The sequence below is a fragment of the Amblyraja radiata genome, chromosome 23 (assembly GCF_010909765.2).
Source record: "Amblyraja radiata isolate CabotCenter1 chromosome 23, sAmbRad1.1.pri, whole genome shotgun sequence".
Classification (NCBI taxonomy): domain Eukaryota; kingdom Metazoa; phylum Chordata; class Chondrichthyes; order Rajiformes; family Rajidae; genus Amblyraja; species Amblyraja radiata.
The window spans coordinates 11,477,723-11,504,996 of NC_045978.1; the positions used below are offsets into that span (position 1 = coordinate 11,477,723).

Sequence of the window (27,274 nt, forward strand, 5' to 3'; positions counted from 1 at the left end):
ATGAAGACAGAAACTACAAGAAATGGACTGCTTTGTTTAGTTTAGAGATACAGCGCCGAAACTCGGACCACCAAGTCCCCGCCAACCAGCAATCACCCTGTGTAATAACACTATCCAATTTACAATTATACCAAGCCAATTAACCTACATAACTACACCTTTGGAGTGTGGGAGGGAACCCGGGGAAAACCTATGTAGTTTACAGGGAGAAGGTAGAAACTCTGTACCCATAGTCAGGATCGAACCTGGGACCCTGGCGCTGTAAGGCAGTAACTCTATCACTACCACCGTGCTGCATTATTGTAATTACTATATTATTGTACACTGGTATTGTTCACAACACCCAGATGGTCCTATGATACTTACAGCTGCAATGGGTAACCTCTGCGTGCATCCAACAGGTAAACGCATCTTCCAGTCGGTCTCACCGTCCAGCTGATCAGTGCGGATAAAACAGGACCCTGAAACACAGAAAACAGTCACACGCATTCAAGCCACGGGTGGAGAATACTATTACGCATGCTTCAATAGATTGGTAAATAGCTGTGGGCTTGGTTTGGTTTATAGTAGAAGAGAGATACAGCATGTAAACAGGCGGCTTCGGCCCATCGAGTCCATGCTGACCATCGATCATTAATTCACGCCAATTCTATGTTATCCCATTTCCTCATCTACTCTTTCCAAGTTAGGGACCATTTCCACAGAGGCAGATTAACCTGCAAGCCTGCACATCTTTGGGACGTGGGAGGAAACCAGAACACCTGGAGCAATCTCATGCAGCTACAGGTGTGCAAACTCCACAAACAAAACTGTGGGTGGCGCAGCGGTAGAGTTACCTCCTTACAGCGCCGGAGTTGCCTCCTTACAGTGCTAGAGTCCCGGGTTCAATCCTGACTACGGGTGCATGTCTGCATGGAACTCTTACGGTTGCATCGTGGCCTGCGCGGGTTTTCTCCGAGATCTTTGGTTTCCTCCCACACTCCAAAGGCATACAGGATTGTAAGTGAATTGGCTTGGTATAAATGTAAATTTTCCCTTGTGTGTGTGTGTGTAGGATAGTGTTAGCGTGTGGGGATCGTTGGTCGGTGCGGAGGGCCGAAGGGCCTGTTGCCGCATTGTATCTCTAAGCTAAACGACAGTACCCGAGGTCAGGATCGAACCCAGGTCTTTAGCACTGTAAGACAGCAGCTCTACCAGCTGTGCCCACTGTGCTGCCTGAATAACACAGAAATGTTCCATTGCGGAGCTCAAATTACTGCCAGCCATATACTTGTGAGGGGTGAATTTTTTGAATTTCCAAACCAACATTCTGGGAAATATTGTTAACTAATTCAAGAGAATTATACAACTTGCACTTAGGGATGAAAGTTTGGCAGCACAGACTAGTGTGGTTATAGTTGAGAAAATGGCTGATGTTATGCTTGTGATACAACCTATCTCAGTGTAGTTTACATGGCCCCATCAGTATAAAGTTCAAGTCATTTTCACCGCTGTTTTCATCATTAAACTCTTTTATCTTTCAGAAGAGTTGCTAATGCAACCCAGATCCACCTGTCACACAGGTCCCTCATCAATGTCAGCTAAGGCACTGTCAACATTAAATCTCCATGGCACGCTCTTCCAGAAATGTAATAATATATTCTTTCTTCTATTGGCCACTATAGTCCCTTCAGAACTGACCATTATTTTTTAGAAGATATAATCTATGACTGTTGCTGCACAGTCAATGAATAAAAGATAACTTACAGCACTGGACAGCAGTATGTTATTTTTCAGAGCGGTAAGATTCTAATAAAGCCAAACAATTTTGCATTAACTGTACCACCTATGGTTTAACAGGCACTCCACTCAATGGCACAGCAGTGCACTTTAAACTGCTTGGCTTTCTCTGGGCTTTGAAGTGTGCAGCCGAACAGAAATCAGCTGCTGCCGAGATCACGGGAGGTCAGGACACGCTGCATTTGGCACTTCCCTCCGCAGCTGGCTGGGTTGAAGTTGTGGAGGGGGAAGGGGTCAGGCTGCACGAGGAGGAACATTGTCCGCCAGCTGTTCCGAGTTCCAGTTGCAGATACAGGTGGAGTCACGGACGCAGCAGCACTGGGTCAGTAAGAAGGGCAATAGCTCAATGAACAGCCAAGTTAGTCCACTGGCATCAAACGACTGTGTTAAGTCTAAGCATTGTTGCTCTAATTTCTGCACGATTTTCTGGGTCTACAACACATAACATTCTGAATGTGTAAAGGAACTGCAGATGCTCGTTTATACTGAAGACAGACACAAAGTGCTGAATTAACTCAGCGGATCAAGCAGCGTCTCTGGAGAAAAAGGATGGGTGGCATTTCAGGTAGGGATCCTTCTTCAGACCGGGATCTGACGAAGGGTCCTGAACTGAAACATCACGCATCTTTTTTCTCCACAGATCCATAGGCAGGAGATGTTATTTTACAGTAACAGAGACATTACAGTACAGGTCTCAGTTTACTAGTAGTACATTTCTACAGCATTCAGCTCATGATAATTAAGTGGCGATAACAAAACACAAAAAAATGTAAAGAAATACAATAAATACAAAACCAAAATTAGTTTTTGCAGTAATTGGCCATTTTTAAAATCCATGACCTACTTCACAACCAAGTATTTTGGACTATTAGATTGGATGTGATAGTAGAACTATGTCATTAATATCACAGCCATATCAATATCGGATGCGCAATTGATTGGATCATTAAAGCAATTCTGTCTTAGAAACATGGTGAAATGAGGGACTATGGGGGAGATTGGTGGAACTCCTATCAGATGAGGTGAATGAGACACTCACCGCCTTTGTCTGATGTACGGAGGAAGATCATGTCAGCAGGTACCCTTTGATCCTGTAACAAATGGAAAGAAAGGTTACTAAACAGTAAAGGTCATTGGAAGCTTGCCCGAGATAACTCCATGCACAAATATCATAAACTCAAATGGGAATGCTTTGCAACGAGGGTAAATTGCCTCAATTTTCTTCCTACTTTATAAGACCTCGTCATCTTAGGAAATCCCAACAAATCTTGCCTTCTTTAGAGAAAGGGACGACGGCCTGTTCAGGCTTTCTGATAATTACACCTTTCAGTAGTTGTTCTTTAGTAAGTTGAAGGCCACCAAGTATTGTGGTTCTTAATATAGCCTCCCTCCTTGTCAATGCATTTCATACTTACCAATAGAAATTTTCTGCTCTTTAAACTGTGATATTGAGAGTTAGTTCATTATTCCTTGTAACTTTTCACATCTTCCTCCATTTGTGTAACAGATATTCCCCCTTCCCACAACCTTTAAAGGGGTGTGGGATCAACCACAAATTTTGATATTTTGCTTTCAGTATGAAAACTTAATTTATTTAAATAATGGGCATCAACAGTCTCTGTGGAATACATTCCACCAGACTGAGTAACCATGTTAGTTTTATAGCCAGGTCTGAAGAAGGGTTTCCATCCGAAACACCACCCATCCTTTTTCTCCAGAGATACTGCCTGATCCGCTGAGTTACTCCAGCACTTTGTGTCTATCTTTTGTTTTATAGACAGTTGGTGAACCATTGTGGGATTTACCTTCCACTACTAACTGCATGAAGGAATCAGGAGACGATTTCATTAAAATAATTTTGGAAAATATTGCTTTCAACTGTATTAACACTGTTCACTCATTCTGTTCTTCCTTCAAAGCATTCACTAAAGTTAATCAAACACAATCTCCTCTTTGGGTCTGAAGAAGGGTTTAGGCCCGAAACGTTGCCTTTTTCCTTCGCTCCATAGATGCTGCTGCACCCGCTGAGTTTCTCCAGCATTTTTGTCTCCCCTTTGGGTTTGTGTTGACTATTTGTTATGTTTTTCATTTTTAGGTTGTTTTTAACTATGAAGTTTTTGATAAAGATTCCACTGTATATCACACTCGCTTCACTTGAAAAAAGATATTTTAAAATGTAAATGAAAGTACAAACCTTATCCACAATAATCAAGTCCCCCACTTGAATATTTGAGCTCTTGACAACCACGGTACCTGTGAGTCACAGAAGGAGAATATATTTTAGCCCAGCATTGGTAGTCATAGCCTATATCATGGAGAAAGACTGAGGTTGATGGTAAATGGATAAGCAGTACAGCAGAATTCTAAAGTTCAATCTCTATTATGGTTTCACACTGACACTTACAATACAGTATATACAGGCATCTTATTCCATGTCAATCTAAGACAAAGCTTTAGATTCACATCTGCTTCTAACATCACACTTCCATGTTGAAGAAACTGACTGCCATCATAATCATCGCCACCAGTTTGAACAAACTCACAAAGATAATTATTTTAGTTTAAATGAAATCAATTATAGAAATTGATTTAAGCAATAGATCTGTTAATTGTAAGCACATTGGGTGACAGTGTTTGGTTATAAGGGAAGGTTACATGAGAAGAACTTTTTTCACACAGAGAGTGGTGAATCTCTGGAACTCCCTGCCACAAAGGGTAGTCGAGGCCAGTTCATTGGCTATATTTAAGAGGGAGTTAGATGTGGCCCTTGTGGCTAAGGGGATCAGAGGGTATGGAGAGAAGGCAGGTACGGGATACTGAGTTGGATGATCAGCCATGATCATATTGAATGGCGGTGCAGGCTCGAAGGGCCGAATGGCCTACTCCTGCACCTAATTTCTATGTTTCTATGTTTCTATGTTTACATCTATTTTCGCCTTAATTTTGATCCTGTTACATTTTAACAGACCACCGCCAATACTTTCCTTAGTCAGTCAATTGCAAAGACATGCAAGAGCAAGCCAAGAAAACATACTACATGGGAATGGCCTCTTAACAGCCATCCACACACGATTGCACCCCATCTCTTTCCAAGGACTACAAATATAGTTGAAAGGGAAAATTAATAATTAAAATGTACATGCATATGAAAGCTAGCTCTTGTCAATGATAACTAAACCAAGTGCATCCAATGGTCTCCAGAGTGCCATGAAAATAAATTCAATTCCTGATCATCTTGAAACCCTTCTGGAAATTCCAATGGTGGGCACTGAATGAGGATAGATTAGGACCTAATTCTGTTACACTTTGTAAAGAAATTGTCACGTTTGGTTGAGGCTCACAAATAGTGGTCAAATGAAAGCTCCAGGGAACTGCAGGTCGAAAGCCCGGTTAACATTATTTGCAGAAGATGGAATTGCAAGAATTTAAACACAAGTGTGCATTTTACAAGAAAAGTGTGTACATCAAAAGACTGTGGCATAATAGTAAAGTTCCTTATTCATTTACAGTTTTAATAGAAATCTCCTTTACTAGATAGAAATCACATAGATCACAGTGAATGGTGGTGCTGGCTCGAAGGGCTGAATGGCCTACTCCTGCACCTATTGTCTATGGACCAGCCATGCATTGAATGGTGGAGTAGGCTTGATGGGCCGAATGGCCTAAATCTGCTCCTGTAACTTATGAACTTTACCATTGTAAAAATATTGGGTTATATTTTCACTAAACAAATAACTTGCAAAAAGGTATGTTGCCTTCGAAAAATACAATTATAACGCATCTATCAATACAATTGTTTCTGCATTTTCAACTCACTTTTTATTAAGGCATTTCAATTTGAAGAGAACCTTAAAACCAGCTGCAACAATAATCTGCAATGCATTATATTTATTGCCAGGCTGGTGACCAGTTCAAGGAAGAAATCAGTGGAATTGACAAGGCTCGCCTTGTTTTTATTGCTTAAAAGACTGTTTATATCTCTTGCAGAAGATTACTTCCCATCACAACTTTAAATTAACAATAACCAGCCCGGCTTCCTGACAGTCAGGCGAGAGAACCAATTATTAACACTTCCACTCGACATTTTGTGCTGCAGATTAGGAGCCTGTTAAATCACAAAGATGGTGATTCGGGACAAATGTCTGAACCAAACTTCTTGTAGATTTACACAATAAACTTCAAAGCAACTTCTCTCTCCCCATCCGCCAATTCCCAAGAAATCTCCATCGTACATGAAGAACTACATTAGCCAAAAACTGTGACAAAAATAGCAGGTGACAAATAACAGTAACATACCGATGTCTTTTGCAAAAGTGACAAAATATAACTTCAAGCAGATCTTTCACCACAAGTTAAACAGCAAACATGAGGTAAATATTGTGACGAATGAGAGAATTGCTTTAAAAAAAAAAAGGATATCAGGACTATCCTGGAGCGATAATGTTTCCTCTCCTCTGAACTCACTTTCCTTATGTGCACACTCTGGGCAGATAGAGCATTCTGTAAGTTGTTAATATTCTATAACTTGAGGAGCAAATTTTGTTATGGAGCTACTATCTCCACTTCAAGGGAAAAGCAAGGGAAGGCATTTGCGGCACAGTGCTAGAGTTGCTGTCTTTCAGAGACCCGGGTACTGTCCGTACGGAGTTTGTACGTTCTCCCAATGATCTGCGTGGGTTTTCTCCGGGTGCTCTGGTTTCCTCCCACACTCCAAATAATACAAGGTTGTAGGCTGCTTGGCTTGGTAAAATTGTAAATTGTCCCTAGTGTGTAGGATAGTGTTAGTGTGCGGGGGTTGCTGGTCGGTGTGGACTCAGTGGGCCAAAGTCCTGTTTCCGCGTGTGTCTCTAAACTAAACTTAGCTTACATTTTTATGTTTTCCGAGTGTTGGTATGGGTGCGCGAGTGAGAATGCAAGACTAGAGTGCGGGAGAAATGGAGTCTTTTCACCGACGGGGCTTCACCAGCAGGTAAAGTTGTCCTGTATCTGCATTTGACTTGCACTTGGACAATTGCTTTGCGGCACCATGCCACAACCACGCACGCCAGGCTCCCAGTGAAAGACCCCACGCAGATTCCTGCTTCAGGAGTAGGCAGCCGGCAATCTCAGGAAAGTGGAAAATCTGACCCAGTACTTCACATAGAACATTTATAGCATAGGAATAGGCCCTTCGGCCCACAATACTTGTGCTGAACATGATGCCTAGTTAAACTGATCTCATCTGCCTGCATTTACTCCATATCCCTCCACTTCCATGTGCTTATCTAAAACCCTCTTAAACACTACTATCATATCTGCCTCCACCACCAAACCTGGCAGTGCGTTCCAGGCCCCCACCTCTCCATTCTCTCTGTAAAATACCTGCCCCTCACATATCCCTCTCTCACCTTATAGCTATCCCCTCTAGTGTTGGACATTTCCACCTTGGGAAAAGGGTTCTGAGGTTCTACAAAGCTGCATCTTGACTTCCAGACTCTTGTATTCAATGTCCCTAGGAAACGAAGGGCAAGTATACCACACGCCTTCTTAACCACCCTATCTACTCTTTCTTAGATGTGATGATTTGGTGGGAAATTGAGCCTCATCTCATAAAATAACTGTGTTACATCCACTCACAAAAGCAGAAGTACAACTGCACTTTAGAGGAACGGTACAATTAGTAAAAGCAGATTGTGCTCAGTCCTCTAACCCAACCTTGCACCCCATTTCAGATTGGATTAGTTCCACTAGATTGAGATTTCATGGCACTGTTACGGCCTTCAGTCACTGTTTGACACAGCAGCCATCTCAGAAAAAAGTGAGGTTATCTCTGAACCCTGTCAACACTGCACATCTTTCAGAGTGCTTTGCTCACTTATCAATACATTTATTCTGCAGGTCTTTTCAACGTTCTTCCGTTGTAAAACTAAGTTCAATCAAAACACCGACATTCAATTTTGTAAAGGGCTAACAACAGAAGCTAAAGTCTCTCATTTCTACAGAGATTACCATAAAATTATAATCAAATCAACTGATTCAATAAAGCCGGATATTATTAAACTCTAAGCAAAGTTACACTGACACAGTGCTTGCAGTGTATCAATTACGAGCAATAAGCCAAGCGTTTAATCTACATTTCATTCAATTTCTAAAAAAAAAAAAACGACCCCTCTGATTTCTAGGTTTTTGTGGGAAGAGCACAAAAATCTAATCATAATGTAAAAATATATCATATATAATTTTGGGGTAGGTAGAGGATAGGGGCTTTAAAGTAATAAATCCCAAAGCTGAGCCTGGATTTAACAGCGCAGCTTTTTACTGAACTTCCGTGGATACAAGCAGGAGATGCATCATAAATCTACAGGAGTGATCCAAATGGTGGCTCAATTACAAAGCCCACATATTACTGCTGAAAGACATACGCTCGCCTGGTCCTAAAAGACCTTTGATTTTAAATGTTGTTCATTTAAGATAAGTCCCACTGTTTTAGCAGCTGGCAACAGGATACAAGAGGCAGGGGCAGGGCGCTAAATACTGACCTCTGGCTGTGAGCTTGCTGTAGATCTGGGAGTTCACTTCTTTGTCTCGGACGTAACATCGCAGCTCCTCCACTGCTTCCCTGATGATCGTGACGGCCAAGACAAAACCCTAAATACAAGTCAAAAAGAAAAGGAAGGTCAGTACTCTTGGTGAGGAGAAACACGTTTTATTAATATGATGTTCTCTCAGTAAATAAAAAGCCCAATGAATGATTTAACAATTTAAAGGAAGGTATACCATAGACTATAACACATAGGAGCAGAATTAGGCCATTTGGCCCATCAAGTCTACTCTGCCATTCAATCATTGCTGATCTAATGTCACCCTCAACCCCATTCTCCTGCCCTCTCTCTGTAACCTATGACACCCTTACTAATCTCAAGCCTGTCAATCTTCGCTTTAAAAATACCCAATGATTTCGCCTCCACTGCTGTCTGTCGCAATGAATCTCCCAGGATCACCACCCTCTGGCTTTACTCATTGGTAATTGCTGCAAGAGAGTAAAAAGCATGGACCAGCAGCTTTTTCTGGTGAATGGCTTTGAGGTCATTGTAACATTCCAAACTCAACATATCAATGCAGTGCCCGACCAATTGAAGTCAACTTCATCATTCTAATCCGTGTAGCTCAATTTGTTACAGCTCAATAGAATTGTGAGGTTTTCAAAGTCATATGTCTGAATCTGGATTGCTCAAGCTGGTTTTGATGCACAATAGCATATGAAGTTCCATTTTGAACATTTTCCCATTGAACTCTCATTCATCAGAAAATGAAACAGAGCAACTCATTGCCCAATGCACCCTCACGCCAAAGTAATTTCCATGTGACATTTTTCACACATAATGACATCAATGTGCACAGTATCCATTAGTTTAGCTTAGAGATTCTGCATAGCAACAGGCCCTTCAGCCCACCGAGTCTACGCCGACCATCAATCATCCATTTACGCTAGTTCAATGTTATCCCAATTTTCCCATAAATTTACAGAGGCCAACTAACCTACAAACCCACACGTGCTTGGGATATGGGAAAAAACCCGAGCATCCGGAGGAAACCCACTCAGTCACAGGAATAACTGTGATCATGTAGTGTCTTTCCGCTGGCGGGTTAGCACGCAACAAAAGCTTTTCACTGTGCTCTGGTACACGTGACAATAAATTAAAGCTATAAACTGATAAAATGTGCAAACTCCATGCGGACGGCACCCGAGGTCAGGATCGAACCAAGTCTCTGGTGCTGAATTGGCACTTTATTTGGGATGTTCCTTCATGAGCCCTGCCAAACCGTCGTTAGCTCAAACATGAAGACATTTGTTATTCACATGAGCTGAGTCAATGTATTTAAATCTTGGGTGTTCTAATCCTTATTCATCAGGAAACATCCGCATATGTATATAGATGGAAATTGTCCAGTCATACTGTGAAATAATCAGATGCCAGGCTCCCAGCTTTGTTCACTTTGCCACAGTACATTCATTTAGCTCATTGGAGACCCTCAGACTCCTCAATGGAGACCCTCGGACTATCTTTAATCGGACTTTACTGGACTTTATCTTGCACTGTACGTAATTCCCTTCATCGTGTAACCGTACACTATGGACGGCTCAATTGTAATCAGGTATAGTCTTTGCGAGTTGAGTAGTTAGAACTGTTCACGTGACAATAAACAAAACTCTTGCATTTGGATCAATGGGACTCAATAACCACAAAAGTACTGTCATTAACCTAATGATTGGGTTTCAACACAGAGACAACGAGGCATCATTTTCTAAGGTTCTTCATGGGTGATGACCGTTGAAAAGTCCAAGACTTTAAAGCAGGCACTCACTTCATGTTCTACCACGCAGGAGTGCTCCCTACTCACTTGCATGCAAAAACACGGACACTTACACTACACACTTCAAGCCACTATTAGAAATCCCATCACTGCTTTCTCCTCAAAATTCTCTCAGTCTGACATTCCAAGCTACGAGCCTCTGAATGTACCAAACCCAATTAAACAGGAGACCCACATCATCTGCATTGCCAACACCAGTATTAGGAAGGGAACACACTACTGCCAGCTTTATCGCAGTGCGAGACTTCCACTTGAGCAGAGGAAATAGCACAAGGATTTTCTTCAAACCTCATCAAAGAAATAACTTCATGGTAAAACCATAGAGATCGCAAGACTAGGATCACCCAAGCTGGTGGGGAATCACCTGGGAAGATGCCAAGAATATTTGAATCCCTTTGGGATCACGTGGATGGCAAGTAACAACAGAGAAAGATGCGCGCACACATACAATCAACCACACAGCTGCAACACCAAACTCCACCCGTCCCATCTGCGGCGTACTCTGTGGTTCCCTCATGGGACTCATCAGCCACCTCAGAACCCACAGTGGAAGCAAATTACCCTTGACATAAGGGACTGCCAAAGAAACAGCAGCTACAAATTTAAATAATGAGTTTGCATATATAAAAATAAAACATCCAGCAAGTTTACACACAAACTCTGTCTCTGAATGTGGACACAGGAATGGAGCATTAGGATAATTCAGTATCAGGACCAAGCTGCTGAGAGAGAGTTAAATGAGACAATCTACTGATATTAGTATTGGTTTATTATGGTCACGTGTACGGAGATACAGTAAAAAACCTTGTTTTGCAATTTATCCAAGAAAATTAGACTATACATGAGCATATCAGGTTGTGCAAAGGAGAGAATAAACAGACTACAAAGAAAGTGCAAATAAAAAAAATCTAAGGGCTGCAATGAGGTAGATTGGAAGATTGAGAATCCGTCCTCAGCATACGAGATGTTCATTCAAGAGTCTGATGACGGCAGGGAAGAAGCCATTCCTGAATTTGATGATATGCACTTTCAATTTTGTATCCTCTGTTCAAATAGAGAAGGGAGAAGAGAGAATGACTGGGATGTGAGGGGTCCTTGAATATGTTGGAAACTTTCCTGAGAAGTGTCAATAGGAGGGGGTTGGGGGATGGGGAAGTAAAATCATCGGTTTAGATAATGGACGAATGTATCACATCTTTGCAATTTCTTGTGATCTTGGACAGAGCAGTCACCATAACAAGCTGTGAAATTTACACTTTAGAGAATCAACATGGAAACAGGTCCTTGGGCCCACTGCGTCTGTGCCGACCAGTGGTCACCTCATACATTAACACTATACTACACACTAGCGACAATTTTACAACTTTACCAAAGCCACTTAACCTACAAACGAGGGACAATCTGCAATTTTTTCAAAGCTAATCAACTTACAAACCTATACGTCTTTGGAGAGTGGGAAGAAACTGGAGAACCCAGAGAAAACCCAAGCAGTCACGGGGTGAACTGAGTTACTCCAGCATTTTGTATCTCACTTCAATGTTAAAATAGTGTTAGGCACAACCGTGGCATGAATAACATGAATACCACCTTCCTGCTCCATTATTGTGAAGCACTTGGATTCAAACTGCGGCCTACCACCCAACTCATCCATGGAGGTCAACATTCAACCTCAACGCATGGTCACACCTGCCTTCTTGCAATGCTATTTTGAAGAACAGTCTAATTCATGCAATTACCTGGCCAATATTTATCCTTCAATCAATATTGTTAAAATTGATGATAGACACAAAATGCTGGAGTAACTCAGCGGGATAAGCAGCATCTCTGTAGAGAAGGAATGGGTGACGTTTCTCGATCTGAAATCTTCGATTTAAACCAGCATTTGCAGTTCTTTCCTACACAATTGGTTAAAATTGATATGTTCATTATTTCATTGACATTTGTGGGAGTTTGCTCTGTACAAAATATCTAGCTCATTTCCTACATACTTTGATAGTACTGCCACTGTTGTATTTCAGTGAGTGCCAAGCAGTTTGGGGCTACCCAAGTCTCTGGAAGACAAATGCTAAGACTTATATTATCTCTTGTATAACTAATTGCCCTCTTATATTTTGTAATGAAGCTAATGAACAGAAGACTTACCAATGGAGCCCAATATGTGTACAGGGCACCAAGCTTCAGATCTGGCACAAATTGAGAACATGCCAACAGGAGGAAGTATAGATTGAAGAAATACTTCATCTGGTTATAAAGTACCTAAAAAGAGAAAGAATCAAACATGAAATTACGATGAGCCAATTTCAAAACAAAGGACATTTAAGTAATCAATGTTAAGGAACAAATTTGGTCAATGCCTTGTCTTGCCCCATTGTATCAGTCCCCCAAAATAGACCTTTCAACAATTAGTAAAGCCGCAAACACTGCACCAACATTAGTTTTAACCGGAATTCTAGATGGAGGATTGCGTTTCTGCTAATTACAGCACTCCAGTCAATATTTAGATCCCGTAATGATTTTAATCCTAAACCCAAAGGCTGCTCTCATTATTTTCAACACACGAGAAACTCCACTTCCTGACTCCAACACAGGATGCTGTGAAGTGGATGTCATTATCATTGAATGAGTTGGCTTTCTCAACAGGTGAAGGGAGGCGCGGGAAGAGAAGAGGTTTTCTGAAGGTTCTTTCATCCACCTGTTAATAAAGAACCTGAGGTGATGCCTGGATGCAGGTCACCTGACATTTCTTTTGGCCAGAGACAAGGAATGGACTTGGACGAGATATCACACAACTATGAGCTATTTTATCACTGGATTAGAAATAACTTAAAAATAGATTTCTTTTTGACAGAAATTAAAAATATTTGGAAGCTGATTTAATAAGGAAATTATTAATAATGTAGAATGTGACTGTATGGTGCATACAAAATAATTAATACAGATGTTCGTACATACGTATGCTTGGAGGGAGAGAAATCTATAAAAGTGTTTTGTTAGCTGGGCCATTGTGCCGATTTAATGATTCAATTTGTTTCAATCACATACCCCAGGGAGAAAGGTAAAGATGTTGTATTTCTGATTATTGATGACATTTCGTGGGTATTTCTGTTCTCTTTTCTCTGGATGTCCAAGCCACACGGTGCGAGGTTTGAAATCTCTTCCCCTACAGCAACAACTACAGCATCTATAGGAAAGAAATACATATATTTAGAGTGTGCACTGATAAAGAAAACAATGGCGTGTAATATTGTTACCGTTTTTGTTTAGTGATACAGTGTGGAAACAGACCCTTTGGCCCACCGAGTTTGCGTTGACCAGCGATCAATCCATACACTAGTTTGATCCTAAACACTAGGGACAATTTACAGAAGTCCACAAACCTACAAGTCATTGTGATGTGGGAGGAAACCGGAGCACTCGGAGAAAACCCATTCGGTCACAGAAAGAACGAGCAAACTCCACACAGACAGCACCTGTAGTTAGGAACGAACCTGGTTCTCTGGTGCTGTAAAGGGCCTGTCCCACTTGGGCGTCATTTGCGCGTCATCATTTACACGTCACGACGCACGCGTCGTGACGCGCGCATGGTGTGTGGTGATGTAGGCAGGGTCGCGCACGGCGCCCCAGGATTTTGGGATGTATCAATATCTTCGCGCGCCATCTGCGTGACGCGCAAATGACGCCCAAGTGGGACAGGCCCTTAAGGCAACAACTCTACCACTATGCCGATGTGCCGCTCTAACGTATTAATAAGGTAACGAGTGACAACGTATTTATTAGGGAAATTAATGCATCATTTTTTTTTAAATGACAATCATTGCAATTTCTTATTCACAATCTTGTCAAAGATAAAGGAGTTCAAAGCAGGCAAAGTGAATAAATGTTTGCACTCAACTTATATTAGCACCATTTGTACTTTTCTAATGAATAAAAACAGAAAACACCCACAAATGGACACAAGGTGCTGGAGTAGCTCAGCAAGTCCATGACCATCTCTGGAGAACATGGATAGGTAATATTTCTGGGCAGGTCCTTTCTTCACTTATCCCAAGAATGTTCTTGAGTAGATTTATTGAGCGCAAGAGTTAAAGCAAATTATTCTGGGTTTTTTTTAATCAATCATTCCCTCAAGCAAATGAGACTTGGTATTAAATTAGCACATTATACTCAAAGTTGATATCTGGGCAAACACTTTTCTGAATCATTCATATACGCATTTAATTTTAAAAGTGTCAGTTAGGGCAACATGTATCATAAGGGAAAAGTAAATAATTTGTTCCAAATCACAAACAGATCATCATCTACAAAGTGAAAGACTGATGTCTTTACAGCAACAAAAAAAATTATGACTCATAATGTTCCCTCTATGGTACACATTAAAATCTCCAACAGTGTAAGGAAAAGCCTGACTAATCACCCTTTGATTAGTAAGGGTGTCAATTGATTATTTTGGGTTATGGGGAGTTGGCAGGAGAAAGGGGTTGAGAGGGAGAGATAGATCAGCCATGATTGAACGTCGGAGTAGACTTGATGGGCCGAATAGCCTAATTCTGCTCCTATGACATGAACTTATGAGCCAGGAATCTTGCGTTCTGTCTAACTGTGTCCCTCGAATTACTTCAAAATAAAACTGTAGGCCAATTAATTTTCTTGCTGCTTTTCTATCGTCGTAAAGTCAAAAAAATTATTTGATAGAAATGTATCACTTTTATGAGAGCTCCCTTGGTAAAAATTGCAGAGAACATCCTGTTTTTCTGCTAGGATTCACCAGCGATTAATCTCCTTGTTCCGACAGAGATCCAATGGCAAATACACAGCCAATAATTCTCCTCATTGTGTAGGCAGGTGAATTTTACCCACACAGTACAAATAACAAATCAATGCCTTTACTAGCGTGAATCTATGTTGACATAATACAAGAATGTTGCTGCACAGGTTTGCTTGGTTGAACTCTGTTAAGAAGAAACATATATTCCTACCAATTGCAGTCAAGCATTCACTTAGATAAGGTGCAAGCCGCAACAGAATGCCATTTCCATTTTTTATTATACTGGTTTAATATTGTACTACAGAATAGATTAATTTACTTTGGACACTTAAAAAATATGATGAATATTCATGTACCTCTTACACCTGATTGATAGAAAAGGATAGTTCTTGCAAAATTTATAAGCTGTCAAGAAAATGAATGTTCTAATTCGTGAATTTCTAAATAATTTTCCACAATACGATGTCCGTCCTTCTAAATTCTCAAATGCAGCCGTACCAGGACTAAAAAATGGTTCTTCAGGTAGAAACAAGGAACTACAGATGCAAGTTTACAAAAAAAGACACAAAGTGCTGGAGTAACTCAGCAGGCCAGACAACCCGGATAGGTGATGTTTCGGGTCGGGACCCTTCCTCAGTCTGAGGAAGAGTCCCGACCTGAAACGTCACCTATCCATGTTCACCACGGATGCTCCCTGACCCGTTGAGTTACTCTAGCACTTTATGTCTTTTTGTGTTTCTTCATTGCAGACACTGAGCTAGATCACTCACATTCTGGTTTACCGCTTGCACTCATCCATGGTTTGATCATGGCTGTGCTAACTGTTTTGTAGACCAGCAGGTCTGATTGATCTGCCGGCTTGGCCATTGCTGCTATCAGCTTCAGAATTAAAGGACATTCTTTTAGGAAGGAGATGAGGAGATCAACATTTTCCTTGTTTAGATTGCGAGCATGAGGAATTCCATCCAGAAACTCAGGAACAGATCAAAGTAGTAATGCTATATGTAGGGCCAGGTTGTTTAGGCACTAAAATACTCTGAAATAGGCAGGCAAAAAGGCATAATAAAATTACAAAAAAGGCACGACAAAGGCATTTATTAACAAAAAAGGCATAAAAGGCATTTATTTTCACCACCAAAATATGGTTAAAAATGATAATATAAAGGTATACTACATTAAATGACCAAAGTTGCCTGGTTGCACATAATTACTAGCATTTCTTTCAAATTATCTGGTGTTAAACTATGCCGTATGTCAGACAGAATATGCTTCAGTTGTGAAAAACGTCTTTCTATCTCAGCTGAGGTCACTGGTGCATATCGGAAACAAGCTACAGACTCTATATTCATCTTGATATCTTGTGCATTACAACTACCTTTGAGAACTTTAGCTATGTTTTGTATTTCTTCAAGATCTTTGTTAGCTAAAATCACTCTCTCATTTTCCTTGTATGTCTTTACCTACATCGCCAGGAACTTTACGAATATCGTCAGTTACTTTGTTGAAAACTGCAAGTTATTCACTAATGTTTCGCCACGTTTCTTAAAGGAAGTGATAGCTTGTGGGAAGTTTGCAAAATTGGAAGCAATAAGCACAAGATCACGGTGGAGGGACTATTTCTGCATGATTTCACTGACGATCCTGACTGCAGCAGATTCTTCTTCTTCAAAACAGCTGACGATTTTTTTTTATCTTTCCAAAATTTGCAGCATAGCAGAGTACAGCAGAGAACCATGTACCCCACCTGGTCAAAAAGGGCTGAGGAGGTAGCGGCATCTTGGGTGCCATTTCCTTGAACAACTGCACACGTGACATTGCTTTGAGGAAGATTTTCTTGACATTGGAAACTAGGCGATTGGCATTTGGAAACAAGCTACGTATGTGCTTGGCAATTCTATGAAGTCCTTGCGCTAAGCATGTCAAATGCAACATTTTGGGGAATAAAGCTTCAAGTCACAAACAGAAGAACATTCTCGTGTTTTATACCTTCTGGCCAAAGTACAGCAAGTGAAGATGTAAACAACTGAGCAATAGTTGAGCTGTTTGACTTCTCCAATACTTCCGATGTCAACAAGTACTCCTTTGATGGTTGACCTGCCTCCAGTGTACCGATGACCACATTGGCAACATAACTCCCCAAAGCATCAGTTGTCTCGTCTATTGAGATCCATATTTAGTTGCATGCAACGTCATCTCTAATTTTCTGCACAACAATGTTGAAGTTGCTGCCAACATAATTTTTCCTTAATGATGACTTGCTAGGTCTATGATCCTCTGTGTATTTCTCTAAAAAACCTCTGAGAGATTTGTTTTCCAATTTCCACAGTGGAATTCCAGCATCAATGAATGCCTTCCACAGATCACTCGAAAACTCAGATTTGGGACTGGAGCCAGCAGTAAATGTAGTGAGAAGACAAACTTTGGTATTTGGCTTGAGTAGTCTACACCCCACTCCCCTTTGGATTGCAACCTTGTCATGGTCAGGGAGCTTGTGTGTCTCAGTGACCCCTAGAGCTATGCCAGCGGGAGATTCGTCTCCTGTTAGGGTCTCCCATGCTGGACAGGTCGAAGGGTAGAGGCGAGACGAAGAGCGATCCACTGGTCCTCCAGGTTGGAGATTAACAACCCTGTCTCGTAAAACAAATATGTTACGGAAACAGTAACTGAAGGAATCAACAGGAGTGGAGGACCTTTGTTGCTGCCCTACATGCCAGGAGGCACAATAGGCAGTAAGTAAGTAGGTCTACACATCAGCATTGACCTCTAATTTTATATAACCCTTGTCTTCTCCCTCCTCCCCCTCCCAGTCTAGTCCTACTATTTCTACCTTCCTTTCTTTTTCCCCGACCCCCCCCCCATATCAGTCTGAAGAAGGGTCTTAACCCGAAACGTCGCCTATTCCTTCTCTCCATAGATGCTGCCTCACCCGCTGAGTTTCTCCAGCATTTTTTGTCTACCATCGAATTTTCCAGCATCTACAGTTCTTTCTTAAATAGATATTAGAGAAGACTGAACCAGCGGGCAGCAACACGAACGAATGAACGACCTACGGTGGCGCCCCCGGTTTCACCCCGGTGGTGGAAATTTTCTTGTAAGTTATACTATGTTAACACGTTAATAATAACATTAATATTAACGTGTTAACATAGAAAACTTCATTGTAATCATGGTACAACTAGAAAAAATAGCACGACCTTTTAGCAAAATGCTGGAGGAACTCAGATGGTCAGACAGAATTGTGGAGGGAATGGACAGATAACGCTTTGGGTTGGAACCCTTCTTCAGACGAGATTCTGAAGAAGTCTTCCGACTCGAGTCAGACTAGACCCTTTTTGAGTCTGAGGAAGTAACCCCATCCTAAACGCCATCTGTCCATTCCCTCCACAGATGTTGCCTGACCCACTGATTTTCTCCAACTTTTTGCTCAAGATTCCAGTATCTGCATTTTCTTGCATCTCCAGTTTTTCTGCAAGTTCAGTTGCGATCTGATCCATTTAAAAAAAATCCTTTCTGTTTGGAAAATTACAAATAGCTGATTTACGAACAGATGCACCAAAGGATATGTATCTTATAGTGATACAAAGGGAGTAATTCAACCCAGTGGGGCCAAGCCAGCTCCCAAGAAGCAACCTATTAGCTCCATTCCCCAGTCACTGCCATGAGGGGGGGGGTGCGCCTTGAGGGGGGGAAGGGAAGACCAATGGAGGACCCGGCGTGGGGGGAGAATAAAGGACTATGGAGCCAGTCAGCTTGGGGGAATTGCTGTGGGGGGGGGGGCAAGGAGAAATACAGAGCCGGCGTGCCCATAGGTGGCTGCTATTCGTATACATTGGGTACGCAAGCAAAGAATTTCACTGCGCTTAGTCACGTGACAATAAAGTATTCTATTCCATTTCCCCACATCCTGATACCTTATTCTCTCTCGCACACTTCTGCCAATCCACTTTGATTCCTTTTGCCATAACTTACTCTAAATGGTAATTAGCAACAGGGACATCAGGACATCTTTGGAATGCGTGGAAACTGAAACCACTCGGAGAAGACTTCTTTGAGCACAAAGAGAATGTGCAAATTCTGCATAGCCAGGCATCCGAGGTCAAGGCCAAACTCAGATCCCATGAAGATGCAATCCAGCAATAACTGCCACTCAAATAATACCCCTACATTACAAAATAATCATCTTTATTAAGGAAAAATGCTATATATTCTCCCTTGTCAAAAGTATGGAAACGCCCAGTGGATCTGATTAAAGAATTCCTTCTCCACAAGAACTATTTTTCACAGCCATTCTACAGCAATCAAAGCACTGAAATATCATTTATGGCAGAAATTGATGTAAAGAAACAATTTTAAATGTAAAACGCCACAGTGTTATGAATGGAAACGATGATCGAGTCTTCATGGACATTTTCTGGCCTTCATTCACTTCCTCTGACCATTATTCCGTGTTTTAACGTTTCAATTGTTGTAACAGTGACAAAGTTACATAGACCAAACCGAAACACACAACTCATAAAATGCCTTGAAATGAAATAAATTATTCCCTTTACAAAATTAACCACTTGCTGAGATGATTTCACCATTTTCTTGTTTCATTCAGTCCCGTTTGACTGCATTTATTTCTAGAAACTCCATATGATTATATCCAACTTGATCTCTGCTCCCAATTACATTTTTTCAAAAAACATGATTGCATTTCTTGGCGTGGCCAGTGTTTGTTTGCAAGTGACAGGTAAAAGCCAATTCCAAAACAAGTATGTGTTCACAATTTAAATTCCAATGGGTTGAGGCTGGAATGAACCCATACAATTGCATCACATTGAGTTTAGTTCTGTTCATTGTCATGTATACCGAGGTACAGTGAAAATCTTTTGTGCTTTGAGAAAGACTATGCATGCTTACAATCAGGCTCTCCACAGTGTACAGATACAGGACAAAGGGAGTGCTCTAGTGTCTGTTCTTGTAGAAGGTGAAGGGTTCACTAATTTTCTGTTGTAGAAGAAATTACTAATAATATCCATCAAAATTCTCAAGCTTTTTTCACAAACATAAAAGGAACAGTTTAAGGCTAAGGGGGAAGTCTCCTCAGATCCTGGTGAACTTCTACCGCTGCACCATCGAGAGCATCCTTACCAACTGCATCACAGTATGGTATGGCAACTGCTCTGTCTCCGATCGGAAGGCATTGCAGAGGGTGGTGAAAATTGCCCAACGCATCACCGGTTCCTCGCTCCCCTCCATTGAGTCTGTCCAAAGCAAGCGTTGTCTGCGGAGGGCGCTCAGCATCGCCAAGGACTGCTCTCACCCCAACCATGGACTGTTTACCCTCCTACCATCCGGGAGGCGCTACAGGTCTCTCCGTTGCCGAACCAGCAGGTCCAGGAACAGCTTCTTCCCGGCGGCTGTCACTCTACTCAACAACGTACCTCGGTGACTGCCAATCACCCCCCCACCCCCCGGACACTTATTATCACTTATTATTATTTATTCAAATCATTTGCTATGTCGCTCTTCCAGGGAGATGCTAAATGCATTTCGTTGTCTCTGTACTGTACACTGACAATGACAATTAAAATTGAATCTGAATCTGAATGTGAAGCCTTTTCGTACCGAGATGAGAAAAAACATTTTTTACACAGAGAGTGGTGAATCTGTGGAATTCTCTGCCACAGAAGGTAGTGGAGGCCAGTTCATTGGCTATATTTAAGAGGGAGTTAGATGTGGCCCTTGTGGCTAAAGGGATCGGGGGTATGGAGAGAAAGCAGATACAGGATACTGAGTTGGATGATCAGCCATGATCATATTGAATGGCGGTGCAGGCACGAAGGGCCGAATGGCCTTCTCCTGCACCTATGTTTCTATGTTTCTATCACGTTCTCAAGTTATAGGGGTAGAATTAGGCCATTTGGCCCACAGAGTCCACGCTGTAATTCAAACATGGCTGATCACTGCCCCCTAATCCTATTTTCCTGCCTTCTCCCCATAACCCTCGACATCCATTCTAATCAAGAATTTGTCTGTCTCCACCTTGCAAATATCCACTGACGGCCTCCACAGCCCCTCTGTGGCAATCAGCTCCACAGATTAACTACCCTCTGACTAAAGAAGTTCCTCCTCACCTCCTTTCTACAAGAGCACCCTTTAATTCTGAGGCTATGACCTCTGGTCCTAGACATTCCCACCAGTGGAAACTTTCCACATCCACATCAACGTCTTTCATTAATCTGTAAGTTTCAATGAGATCCCCCTCAACCTTCTAAACTCCAGCAAGCACAGGCCCAGTGCTGTCAAACGCTCATCATATGCTAACCAGAATCATTCTTGTAAACCTCCACTGAACCCTCTCCAGAGCCAGCACATCCTTCCTCAGTTAGGGGGCCCAAATCTGTTCAAAGTACTCCCAATGCAGTCTGACCAGCGCCTTATAGAGCCTCAGCATTACATCGCTGTTTTTTTGTATTCCAGTCCTCAAGAAATAAATGCTAGCATTGAAATTGCCTTCCTTACTACCGATTCAACTTGCAGGTTAACTTTTTGGGAGTCCTGCACCAGCATTCCCAAGTACCTTTGCACCTCCGATTTCTGGATTCTCTCTCCGTTTAGAAAATAATCTACGCCTTTATTCATGATCCAGTGCGACATTTCCCTCTCATCCCACTTTGATGCAGAATTTGGGGAGAAAAAAATCTTGACAGTCCTTTCAGGTGAAACAGTGGTTCACTTGCACCTCCTCCAACCTCATCTCCTGTATCCGCTGTTCAGGCGTGGTCTCCTATATGTCGGCAAGACCAAAGGCAGACTGACAATAGACAATAGGTGCAGGAGGAGTAGGCCATTTGGTCCTTCGAGCCAGCACCGTCATTCAATGTGATCATGGCCGATCTTACCCAATCAGTACCCCGTTCCTGCCTTCTCCCCATATCCCCTAACTCCATTATCGTTAAGAGCCCTATCTAGCTCTCTCTTGAAAGTATCCAGAGAACCGGCCTCCACCGCCCACTGAGGCAGAGAATTCCACAGACTCTCTGCGAGAAAAAGTGTTTCTTCGTCTCCGTTCTAAATGGCTTATCCCTTATTCTTAAACTGTGGCCCCTGGTTCAGGACTCCCCCAACATCGGGAACATGTTTCCTGCCTCTAGCATGTCCAAACCCTTAATAATCTTATATGTTTCAATAAGATCTCCTCTCATCCTTCTAAACTCCAGAGTATAAAAACTCAGCCGCTCCAATTTCTCAGCATATGACAGCCCCGCCATCCCGGGAATTAACCTTGTAACTGGGCGATTATTTAGCCGAACACCTTGTTCATTCTGCAGTGGCCTATGTGATCTCCCGATTGCCGAACATTTTAACTCCCCTTCCCATTCCCACACTGACATTTCTGTCCTGAGCCTCTTCCACTGTCAGACTGAGGCCACACACAAATTGGAGGAACAGCACCTTACATTTCACTTGGGCAGCATACATTATTGATGTCTCTAATTTCAAGTAACCCTTGCATCCCCTCTCTCTCTCTCTGTCCCTCCCCACCCTAGTCATCCTGCTAGTTTCACTGTTTGTATCCATTCATTATCACCTCTTCAACAGCCAACAGCGGATCACTTTGGGTTCTTTGGCCATCGGTGCTGGCTCAGATTTTATCTGTACTATTTCATATTTCTCGTTTCCCTCTCCCCTGATTCTCAGTCTGGAGAAAGGTCTCATCCCGAAATGTCACCTATTCCTTTTCTCCACCTGCTGAGTTACTGTAACATTTTGCGCCTATCTTTGGCTGTTCTTAAAGTTGATTGTTGGTGCGGATGCTTTGATGCAAGAGCTAGAATACACATTGTAAACGAATACCTTGTGGAATATCCTGGCTTCAGATAGGATGACAGGCACATGGGTAATATAGGACATGTTGATTTCAAACAAGCTCAATGTTGCGATAAGGAAGCATGGTTGTCATTCATGGCATTTCAAGAGATGGGCACAGGATTCTACACTGTGTTTAATCAGAATACTTCTTGGCGTTTGCCTAAGGGTTGAGTTCCCTATAAGTTCATAAGGAGCAGAATTAGGCCATTCGGCCCATCAAGTCTTCTCCACCACCTAATCACGGCTGATCTATCTTTCCCTCCTAACCTATTCTCCTGCCTTCTCCCCATAACCCATACTAGACACGAATATATCCATCTCTGCCTTAAAAATATCCAATGACTTGGCCTCCACCATCCTTCTGTGGCAAAGAATTCCACGGATTCACCACCCTCTGACACCATGTAACCGCGACGCAAAAAATATATACACATACACATTCTGCTATCCAATATAGAAGAATCTTCGCGTTTATAGGTAAATTGGGGATGCAGGCGGCTCCTCCCTAAAGCCAGCGAGCATGACTCCAGCATTAGATCATCAGGGAAGGGTGTCACCCCATGGGCTCGCCGCTCCTTAGTTAACACTAACAGCAGCCTTTCCTCAACAGATCGATTTTCTACTGGAACATGATACTGAGTATCAGGAAGCACAGTATATCCGATTGTGTGTATGTGTGTGTGCGTGAGGTTGGGAAAGCATTTATGTTACATTCTTAAACCAGCCCCACTTGTGGGCTGCGTTTGTTTTCAGAGGAGCCTCGCTTTCCCTGCTGTGTTGTGGGCTGCGCCCCACCTCGGCGGCTTCGATCAGGAAGAACCTGTCAAGAAATCCTAGCGCCTCTCACATACGCCGAGCAAAGCCCGAAGCAAGAAATCCAATACTCCACCCTCCTTCTCTCCTCCCCCACTCTCCCAAATGCAACACAACTCCAAGACCCAGAATATTCATTCTTTCAATTACACCCCCATTTACAAACAATGGACATTTCTGCTGGCCAAATGACTCCGCGCTGGCTGCCTTGTCAAGAGCCGAGACAGCGCCTGGTGTTGATCACTGATGCGCCGACCCCCCCTCCCCTCTGCTCTGGCCCGGCCGCTCCACGCACACCTGTCCCGGGACGGCACGGAGAGGTGGAGGGGGTGGAAGAGAATCGTCCACGGGCCGGGCGGGCTCCAAAGCCCAGCGACAGAAACAGAGGCAGCCTAAACATAGCACTGGTTCAACACAAACACACACAAGCAATAATCCGCAGCCCTCCCACATCCTGCTCAGTAACAACATCGCCTCTCCGCCAGGCTCAAAGGACAAGGCGTTTGCAGGTGGCCGGTGACCTCTTTGTCTCTTACCCGCTCCGCTGTTTGGAATCGTGGCTCTTCTTATGGCGGACAGGGTGCAGCGGGATATTATCCGACATGTTCGCTGCTTCTCTCCCTTTAATTGGGTGGTGCGATCTGCTCTCTACCCGACAGCCTCTCTCTCTCTCTCTCTCCCTCCCTCCCTCTTTGTTGTTTAACAGTCTGCAAGATCTGCCTCCGAGGGTCAAAGGTATAACGTGGGTACAACCATGGCAACGATTTGAAGGTGTTTCATTCACAGAGAGTGGCAATTACCTCCAAACGCGGATGTGCCACGCTTACAACATAATGATATGTACTCTTATAAATCCCCATCCATCTCCCCACTATTTTCTGCCACTTGAGAGATTTAACCCTTTCAGGAGATGCGAGTCTGTTAATATTCCATGCCAATTAAAAGCCTGTGTCATATACCATGCTTATCCAGGGACGACATGCGCCTCTAAGCCAGCAATGTTTTAAATATAAACAGGAACTGTGGTTGCTACTTTTAAGTAGTTCCTGCTTATATTCCACAAATAATTTAAAAAAAAACCCATGTCTTTAAGTCCCCATTGTCAACTTCTGTGCCATTTCATTCAAAGGCACCGGCCTGAGTCTTTTATTGTAAATCCTGAACCTCAATGGATGAAAACATTTTTGTAAGCAAAGCAGCGTCCACTTATAAGCAGCGACCAGAACTACTATTTTAACTTCAGAATAAGGAACCCTGCCTCCCCGGGTCTCGTCCATTTGCTCAGTTCATGCCTGGATCGTTTAATTGAAAGCAAGCCCATTTAGTCTCAGTTTAGTTTATTGTCACGTGTACCGAGGTACAGTGTAAAGCTTTTCGTTGCGTGCTAAAACTTTAAGACTGCCCTGGAAGGCGTAGCTCCACAATCTTCAAGGAATTTATTTATTTCAAGATTGTTTAGGCTGAATAGTTAGAACGCGACTCACCAAAATCATTGTTCAAGGTGAGATTTCAGATAAGGCATTGGCCTGAAGCTTGGTGTTGGTACAATAAAATATTTGGCATTAAACTTTGCTGGTATATATAATAGCCACCTAAAATTAAATGAACGTTAAACACTATGGGACCTTAAATAATGAGTTAATTTTAAAATAAAACTTTACTTCAGCTTTTAAATGAATTTGTAACAGGTCAGGCTCTTTAGTCATACATGTCACGGAATGTTTCACAAGTGTTAACATTTCTGAAAACCATGAAATGAAAGCATTTTAATTCCTGCTCATGTTTTGAAAACACATACAAGGTTGTCAGAAGGAATGCATTGTTTACAACACCCTCTCATCAATTAAGGTCCAGGAATTAAAATGAAAGACTCTGGTCTTGCCTTTTAAAGAAAAAGGGGCTAACTAACTAACTAGGGGCCGGTGGAATCAAGGGATATGGGGAGAAGGTAGGTATGGGTTATTGATTGGGGACGATCAGCCATGATCACAATGAATGGTGGTGCTGGCTCGAAGGGCCGAATGGCCTCCTCCTACACCTATTTTCTATGTTTATAAAAAGGACACGAGTTTACAATGAGGAGTGAAATTATTTCTTTATTTGTGAAGGATATAAACAGCACCCACTTAAAAGTGGCAGCCACAGCTGGAAGCATTACAGAGTGCTTCTTCTTCATTTCGTGTCCATCTTGTTGCTTGACCCGCTGAGTTACTCCAGCACATTTTTGTAAATCATTTTTTTTTGTAAACCAGCATCTGCAGTCCCTTGTTTCTTCAGCTGGATGCATTCTTGTTTCCAAATCTGAGGGTTGTGTGTTTAAAGCCCACTACAGTCAGAAGTATACAATCTAATCTGTTACATATAATAACATTACTTTTAAATTGAATAAATACATACATGCAACTCCTAAGTTATGACCATCAGAAATTTGGCTGCAGGTATCCACCCTTGCAGAGCAAGGAATATTTAAATGTGTAGTATTTGCCTCCCCACAATCAATAACTTCCCAACTTTGTGCGGTTCCGTATACATTTCAAGACCCTCCTCTATGTCTACAAAGCCCTCATTAGGCTTGCCCCCTCCTACATTAAAAGTCTTCTCACCCACCACTCCAACCTCCAGGTCCCTCAGACCGGCCGACTTGGGGCTGCTGAATATCCCGCGGTCTAGGCATAAGCTTAGGGGCGACCGCGCCTTTGCGGTTGCAGCTTCTAGACTGTGGAACAGAATCTCCCTTCCCATCAGAAATGCCCCCTCCATCGACTCCTTTAAGTCAAGACTAAAAACTTATCTATACTCCCAAGCCTTTCCTGACGTCCACTGGGTGAGGGCTATATGTACAGTGGCTTGCAAAAGTATTCATACCCCTTGAACTTTTCCACATTTTGTCACGTTACAACCACAAATGTAAATGTATTTTATTGGGATTTTATGTGATAGACCAACACAAAGTGGTGCATAATTGTGAAGTGGAAGGAAAATGATACATGGTTTTCAAATTTTTTTACAAATAAAAAACTGAAAAGTGTGGCGTGCAAAAGTATTCAGCCCCCTTTACTCTGATACCCCTAAATAAAATCCAGTGCAACCAATTACCTTCAGAAGTCACCTAATTAGTAAATAGAGTCCACTTGTGTGTAATCTAATCTCAGTATAAATACAGCTGTTCTGTGAAGGCCTCAGAGGTTTGTTAGAGAACATTAGTGAACAAACAGCATCATGAAGCCCAAGGAACACACCAGACAGGTCAGGGATAAAGTTGTGGAGAAGTTTAAAGCAGGGTTAGGTTATAAAAAAATATCCCAAGCTTTGAACATCTCACGGAGCACTGTTCAATCCATCATCCGAAAATGGAAAGAGTATGGCACAACTGCAAACCTACCAAGACATGGCCGTCCACCTAAACTGACAGGCTGGGCAAGGAGAGCATTGATCAGAGAAGCAGCCAAGAGGCCCATCGTAACTCTGGAGGAGCTGCAGAGATCCACAGCTCAAGTGGGAGAATCTGTCCACAGGACAACTATTAGTCATGCACTCCACAAATCGGGCCTTTATGGAAGAGTGGCAAGAAGAAAGCCATTGTTGAAAAAAAGCCATAAGAAGTCCCGTTTGCAGTTTGCCACAAGCCATGTGGGGGACACAGCAAACATGTGGAGGAAGGTGCTCTGGTCAGATGAGACCAAAATTGAAGTTTTTGGCCTAAAT

The 27,274-nt window shown here is 42.4% G+C and overlaps 1 protein-coding gene across 2 annotated transcripts in view; it reads right to left on the reverse strand.

Annotated features, from left to right (window-relative positions):
• Positions 1–24,336, reverse strand: part of atp9a (ATPase phospholipid transporting 9A (putative)) — a 106,938-nt gene extending 82,602 nt beyond the window's left edge. The window contains exons 1-7 of one of the 2 annotated variants that reach the window (XM_033041554.1): positions 24,106–24,336; positions 13,177–13,315; positions 12,277–12,390; positions 8,298–8,406; positions 3,974–4,032; positions 2,819–2,870; positions 367–461 (exon numbers count right to left, since the gene is read on the reverse strand). In XM_033041554.1, the coding sequence (XP_032897445.1) occupies positions 367–461; positions 2,819–2,870; positions 3,974–4,032; positions 8,298–8,406; positions 12,277–12,390; positions 13,177–13,315; positions 24,106–24,173 (636 nt within the window). In that variant the 5' untranslated portion in view covers positions 24,174–24,336. The remainder of the gene's footprint in view (positions 1–366; positions 462–2,818; positions 2,871–3,973; positions 4,033–8,297; positions 8,407–12,276; positions 12,391–13,176; positions 13,316–24,105) is intronic. The other variant, XM_033041553.1, reaches the window with a different exon arrangement.
• Positions 24,337–27,274: the final 2,938 nt, after the last annotated feature.